At 37.3% G+C, this 7,636-nt stretch overlaps 1 protein-coding gene across 1 annotated transcript; it reads right to left on the reverse strand.

The window, feature by feature from the left end:
• Positions 1 to 2,533: 2,533 nt before the first annotated feature.
• Positions 2,534 to 3,460, reverse strand: LOC140625467 (olfactory receptor 8D2-like). The gene has a single exon (XM_072812753.1). It carries the CDS (start codon positions 3,458 to 3,460, stop codon positions 2,534 to 2,536), a length of 927 nt encoding a protein of 308 aa, XP_072668854.1.
• Between the last annotated feature and the right edge of the window lie 4,176 nt (positions 3,461 to 7,636).

A 7,636-nucleotide genomic window follows, 5' to 3' on the forward strand; every position in this document is an offset into this window, starting at 1 on the left:
AATGTGAGAAAAAGTCACTTAATTTGAGAAAAAGTGTGCCTCTGTGTAACTTTCTCCCACTTAACCTAGTTATGCCCTATGGCAAAAACAAGTTCCACAGCTAAAAACCTCAGCCCTTCTATCTGTAAGCTAACTATACCCCCATGTATGTTTTTAAATCTCTATCCTCTTATTGTGATTTTTTTTTAGAAAGCATTCCAGGATATTGCATTTTTGTCTCCTTGTTTATCGTCTTTCTATGAAATGAAATCTAAATCTAATGAAGGAAAGGACTTTGTGTTTTCTGTTCATTCTTTTATCACCTGTAAGACAATATTGTCAGACATGTACTGGGCTTAGAAATATTTGTTAAATGAATGACGGAGAGAATGAATACATTAATGAATGTAAGATTTCAAGTCTTTCATCATGGCCATCCTCCTGAGAATACACAAGGGGTCAGTGGCCCTTGAAAACTGGTAGCCACTGAATAAATTGCATTTAAACGCAAGTTATCTGATCACTTTAGTACAAATAATGACTAGGATTTTTCTCATTCTAAAGACCAAAGTGCACCTAATATAAACAAGATAACATTAACTTTTTTTACTTATATTGATTTTATTGGCATCAAAACCCCTTAATTTTCTGCAATTAACCACTTTCTCCCTTACTTTCTTCATTTGTGTTGAAAAAACTATGGAATCTTATATTACCCATGTGCATTTTAATCTTCTTAAATATATCCATCACTCCAGTTTCCAGAGGTCTTTGTGAATCATGACTTTGTCATCCATTAAATTAACTGTTCTCACAGCTTCACAGATCTGCAAGACTGATTAAAAATTTATTTGATATTCTCAGGGTACTGAGTGGCTCAGTCAGTTAAATGTTTGACTTCTGCTCAGGTCATGATCTCAGAGTCCTGAGATCAAGCCCCACATCAAGCCCAGTGTCAGGCTCTGGCACTCAGTCGAGGGTCTGCTTGTCCCTCTCCCTTTCCTTCTGCTCCTCCTGCTGCTCGTGTTCTCTCTCTCAAATAAATATATAAAATATTTTTAAAACCTTCTTTGATGTTCTCATTTAAGTCATTGACAAAAACCCCAAATGCTAAATCTTATGCTTGATTCTCAGCTGCTTTATGCACATACCTCCCAAGGGAGAGTTCTATTTTCCAGAGTAGAGTGATCTGGAGGTTTCTAATGCCTGGAAGGCTGTCCCAATGCAAGAAATCACCAGGGAGACTGTGTTTCTGTTCTCTGAGAAGGTTGAGTCCCTGAACCAAACGGAAATGTTGGACATAGCCAAAATCACAGGATCAAAATCTAGGACTCATAGAGAGGGTAGGAAAAAGCTATAGAATTTAGGGAGAAATAAATACCATTGTCATTATAATTATTATCCTAATACAGTGCTAAAAATTAGTTCAGCTCTCCAAATTAGAGCCATACTCTCCTAGACTGTGTGCCAGATAGTCATAGTCTAAGAAATGGCCTTCAAGAGAGGCAATGTGGGACTTCAAGATAGTTACTATTGATCTGTACTGAATGTATATATGTTGTTAAGACTAAGATAATGACATCTCTTCCCCTAATCTTCACCCTAAACTAGTCTCCCCTTTCTTTCTCTCCCTCCTCACCACCCCACCATCCTCTACACACACCACAATCCAGCTACAAGTTGTTCTTCACCCTGAGTACTACAGCCCTCACAGCTCTGTCTTGATATTTTCAACATCTCACTATAAAGCCCTATGGGCTGAAAACAATCCCTTCTCTGAGTAAATTTAAATACAACCTTCTCTCTTTTTAGAATATTTTATTTCAATTAAATTTAATTAACATATACTGTATTATTAGTTTCCGAGGTAGAATTTAGTGATTCATCAGTTGCATACAACACTCAGTGCTCATTCCTTCAAGTGCCCTCCCTATGCCCATCAGCCAGTTCCCCCCATCCCTCCGTTCCCCTCCCCTCCAGCAACCCTCAGTTTGTTTCCTCTAGTTAAGAGTCTCTCATAAGGATTGTGTCCCTCTCTGTTTTCATCTTATTTTATTTTCTTTCCTTTCCCCTATGTTCATCTGGAAGAAAAAAAGAAAGAAAGAGAGAAAGAAAGAAAGGAAGAGGGAAAGAAAGAAAGACACTTCTCCTCCTGCTCTCCAGTAATTTTTAATCAATTAACATCACACTTCTTCAAATACAACCCTTAACTCACTCTATTGTTATTATGAACTTTCAAAATTAATATTGAAAATAGTATTAATAATTACTACCTTCAAGATACTCTCTTTTATTTTGATTTGTTCTCCCTCTTCTGTCAAATTTTGTTCCTCTAATACACACAAAATCTCCAAGGATTAAATTGACTACAAAAAAATTGTATTGTTTAATCATCTCTAAAAATGCTTCAATTATTCTCAAGTATAAAATGTTTGTTTTGTAAATAATGGTAAATTTTACCACTGGAAGAGAGAAATTAGATGGAGCCCATGACCACTTTTCATCTGGTTCATTTTTCTCTTGCTCCCTCTGAGAATGCCCTTTGTCAGCATGACTACCTTCCCCCAACCACCTTTCTCAGTGCATTCTTCACATCTTTATTCCTCAGGCTGTAGATCATGGGATTCAGCATGGGAATCACAGTGGTGTAGAACACTGAGGACACCTTCTCCTCTTCCATAGTATTGCTAGAAGGGGGCTTGAAATACATGAATGTGATAGACCCAAAAAAGATCCCCACAGCCATGATATGGGAGCTACAAGTGCCAAAGGCTTTGGACCGTCCCTCAGCAGAGCGAATACGGAGGATGCTGGAAAGAATGAAAGCATAAGAGATGAATACAGCCAGTGTAGGTGCTAAGGTATTAACTCCTCCAATAATAAACAACAATGTCTCATTGATGTGGGTGCTGGAACAAGAGAGAGTCAATAAGGGGAGAATATCACAAAAATAATGACTGACAACATGAGACCCACAGAAGGACAACACTGACATGTGGGTAGTATGGACAGTAGCCCCAAACAAACCCAGTGAATATACCACAGCCATAATTATGGAGCAGACCCTATGGGACATGATAACATTGTAAAGCAGTGGGCTACAGATGGCTACATAACGGTCATACGCCATGGCGGTCAGAAGGTAGCCTTCTGCAATTACAAAAATAAGGAAGAAGTAAAGCTGAGTCATGCACGCCAGAAAGGAGATAATGTTCTTCTCTGACACAAAGTTCACCAGCATTTTTGGCGTAATGACAGAGGAGTAACAGAGATCAATGAATGACAAATGACCAAGAAAATAATACATTGAAGAGTGAAGTTGAGAACTGATAGCAATTAAGAGGATCATGCCCAGGTTCCCCACCACTGTGACCACATACACTCCAAGGAATAGTAGGAAAAGTGGAAATTGAAGCTCTGGGCATTTTGTTAACCCCTCAAGGATAAATTCAGTCACAAAGGAATGATTGGAAGTAGCCATTTCTTAGAAGATATTATCTGTAGAAAGAAATAAGAGAAAATAGGTGCATTAGAGGGTTTTTTTTTCTGATTCCCAAATCCAAATGATATACTATGTCTTGAACGGTTCCATCCCTCATCTGCCTCAAGACTTGATCCTTTCCAAGGATTTAAAAGGTCAAGGACAAAGACCGTAAGTGTAACCCAGAGTCTTGTTTCCACCCACCATTCTCAAATGCTCCTAAGTCAGAAACTTTTCATTTTGCACCCAGGCTTAAGTCCCTAACAGCCTCAATTTCAAAGAAAGCACAAACTTTCAAAACCTAATTACTTTTTCATTAATATCATTAAAAGAAGATTGTTCATCCTCTTTCTCTGAGCATATATTAACAGAAACTCCAGTCTTGGTTGCAACATGGCTTTGAGGCAAGCTCTGATGATGAAAAAGTAGTCTGTTTCAATTTTTCAACCCATCTATATGTATCAACATGATGAGTATTCTCTAAAACTGAGAACTTAGAAATGTAAAAAGCTGTTATAGCGATGATGTAGACAAAAGGCAAAATTGTAGAAATAGCTCTAATCAGTTCAGAACCTGGTTCTCCCACTCTGTGCAATGGATGGAAAACTTCAATTAGCCAGTAAATTCCTTTCAATGTAGATGAAGTTGACAGAAACATGGGGCCAAAGGCTATTCTTTTTTTTTTTTTTTTTAAGATTTTATTTATTTATTCATGAGAGACACAAAGAGAGAGGCTGAGATATAGGCAGAGGGAGAAGCAGATTCCCTGAGGGGAACCAGATGTGGGACTCGGGATCATGACCTGAGCCAAAAGCAGATGCTCAACCGCTAAACCATTCAGGTGGCCCCCAAAGGCTATTGTTAGACTATATTTTAAACCTTTCATGTTCAAGAAACAGCAAAGAAAATTGGCTTTCACATGTAGTTCCTAAATGATCAATGAAATGCTGCCTCCCTCCCTCCTCTTTCCTGTTGTCCATAATTAAAAGCCAAACTCTCACTGGCCTTTCTCTAAAAACTACAGCTCAGAACTGGAAGATCTCTCATTCCTGGACTTAGTTTTCCCTAAAGTGAAAGCAGAGGATCCAGGGAAAAGGATTTCCTGCTTTCATGTGATATGTTCTTATTATCTGAGGAATCAAGTTTGATCATTTTTCACTGAGGCATGTTGAATGGTACAAAATGTTTCCTTAATTCATGATACTCAAGAGAGATTATATGCAGTATCTAGACCTTGATATGACTTTAAATTCCAATTTCTAAAATGAGAAAAAATATCAATAGAACAGGGCTGCTGGGTGGCTCAGTTAATTAAGCCTCTGACTTCAGCTCAGGTCATGGTTTCAGGGTCCTGGGATCGGGCCCTGCATCGGGCTGGCTCTCAGCTGGGAGTCTGCTTTTCCCTCTCCTTCTGTCCCTCTCCCTGTTCATACTCTCTCTCTCTTTTTCAAATAAATAATTAAAATCTTAAAAAAATATATATCAATAGAGAAAAACTCCAGAGTGATATATAGTTTGCTTTTTATTTTGCGTGAAAAATATGCAACATGTGATCATCTTCCATCACAAACAAAAATCACAAACAAAAATTTATGAAACTTTGCTGCAGTCTATTTTTCTATGACTTCCACAACATAAGAAGGGTGTTCAATATGTGTGGATTTAAAGGCTTAATTCTTTAGGGTGTTATTAGCTCTAAGAACATATGAGAAGAGAGCTATGTTTCTGAATTCAGGAAATTAGATAATAACCTAACAGAAACCGAGTGGGAGTTGTCAGGATACATCTCTATGCAGCCCAATTAGCAATTAGCAATGGTGATAAGATGTGACCATCACCAGATAAATGCTCTGAACTTCTCCAAGGATCCATGAGAATAAGACCAATGTCTTAGGTTGTCATTACTCATATAGAAGACAATACTCCATGGAAGTGAGCCAGGAGAAAGGTGGGGGATTTGGGGTTGAGATTCACTTAGTAGATACCATAGTTTTTTAATAGTTTCACACATAAACTACTAAAATTCCTTCTATAATCCCAAATAATGTGGAAATTATGACCATCAGGGTGGGTTTTCCAGAGGTCAGAACCAGGACAGACCTATCTCTCTCTGACTGTAGAGGTATTCCTGCTGATTTGGAGACTAAAATTGCTGATGTGTCAGCGCAAACAAAGCCCTTTAGGTTAGGTTTTGAGGAAGCTCAATAGATGGAGGAAAGCAACAAATGTGAAGTAATATTTCACCTTTCTGGAGATATTTATGTAGTGACTTAAATTTTTCAATATTGCCAAAAAACTACATGCAAGCAAAAACACCTTGCAGACATCAATATAAATGTCATAATAGCCATTTATTACAGTTTGCTTGTTCTCAGCTGACATTGGTCCTCTCAGTGCCCTATTATTTTTAAGAAATAATTTTTTAAAGATTTTATTTATTTATTATTTATTTATTTATTTATTTATTCATGAAAGACTCACAGAGAAAGAGAGAGAGAGAGAGGGAGAGAGAGAGAGAGAGAGGCAGAGACACAGGTAGAAGGAGAAGCAGGCTCCATGCAGGGACTCCAGGATCACACCCCGGGCTGAAGGTGGCTCCAAACCGCTGAGCCACCCAGGCTGCCCAAGAAATAATTTTAACAAACATGGATGAGATCAGAATGAAGGCAGCAAGTTTAAAAGAAGGGAGACATGAGAAAACTGTTTTTAAAAAGCTGAGGATAGCAAGAACAGTTTAAGAGTAAGAAAAGAGGCCTCCAGAAAACCATCTTAAAAAAAAAAGTAAAAAATATTCCTCACACTGCATAGTTACCTAGGAATCAGGAAAATGTGAACACATAAAAACGTAGATACATGGGGTGCCTGCGTGGCTTAGTACTTTAAGCGTCTGACTCTTGGTTTTGGCTCAGGTCATGGTCTCAGGCTCATGAGATGGACCCCTGGCATAAGGCTCCACACTCAGCATGGTGTCTACTTGTTTCTCTCCTTCTGCTCTTCCCCTTGTTACCTTTTTCTTTCTCTCTCTCTCTCATAAATAAATAATCTTAAAAAAAAAAAAACACAGGCACATACACAAAATAGTTCTTGTGCATAAAAATGATTGCTCTGAATCACCAAAAGAACATTTATTTATTTTCAGTTTCATCAACTGAAAAAGGCAAGGGAGCATGAAATGAAATATTTAAATTTCCTATCAAAGTAATTCAGTAAATGAAGCACTTTAAAGTTTGGCAAGGATAATAAGGTATTTACATATGTGAGATATCACTGAAAATGAGAGGTTATTACACCAAATGAAGGAAAAGAAAGACACTATTTTGTTTACCTCCCAATTTTTCTCCCCTGTGGTTAGTGGCCTACAATGCTATTGTTATTGAGGTTTTAGAGTGTGGGGGTAGTGTAGTGGGGACAGAAAAGTGTCAGCTCCCATCCTTGAGAAGCATAAATGAATATCTAAGGAAAGTACCTAGTGTTTTAAGGATATAAGAATATTACTCAACAGATCCTTTATCAAATTACCAATAAAACATCCAGGATTAAAATATAAATATATATTAAGTATATATAATATATAATGTATAATAATTATAAATACAAATGTGTGCCTAAATTAAATTTTAAAATAAAATTTTATTTCTTTTATTTAACAGAGATATGTAAATCTCAGACAGTTCTTCCTGCATACTCTTACTTTTTAGATATAGTTATCTATATAAATCTGAGATGACATCTACTGAAATAATTTGTTGTAGGATCCAGAATAAAATGTTATAGTTATTGGAGAAATCCCACTGTTAGGTTCCTCTCTACAATGTAACTTTATTCAAAAAACAATAGGGAATCCCTGGGTAGCTCAGCGGTTTAGCGCCGCCTTCAGCCCAGGGGGCGTGATCCTGGAGACCTGGGATCGAGTCCCACATCAGGCTCCCTGCATGGAGCCTGCTTCTCCCTCTGCCTGTGTCTCTGCCTCTCTCTCTTTCTCTCTGTGTGTCTTTCATGAATAAATAAATAAAATCTTTAAAAAAAAAAAGAAACAATAATGAAATTTACTAGATACCAAATATTATTTACTACAGTCTCAAATATTATTGGGAATGTAGCAGTCTTTTGAGCTCCAATAAAGTAGATATTTTTGTTAAGAAAATAGAATTCATAAGGTTCAATCTTCTGGATTTA

The sequence above is a fragment of the Canis lupus genome, chromosome 3 (assembly GCF_048164855.1).
Source record: "Canis lupus baileyi chromosome 3, mCanLup2.hap1, whole genome shotgun sequence".
NCBI classification, from domain to species: Eukaryota; Metazoa; Chordata; class Mammalia; order Carnivora; family Canidae; genus Canis; species Canis lupus.

Excerpts from the sequence above, each read along its gene's own strand:
- LOC140625467 (XM_072812753.1), bottom strand. The coding sequence starts at position 3,460 with ATGGCTACTTCCAATCATTCCTTTGTGACTGAATTTATCCTTGAGGGG.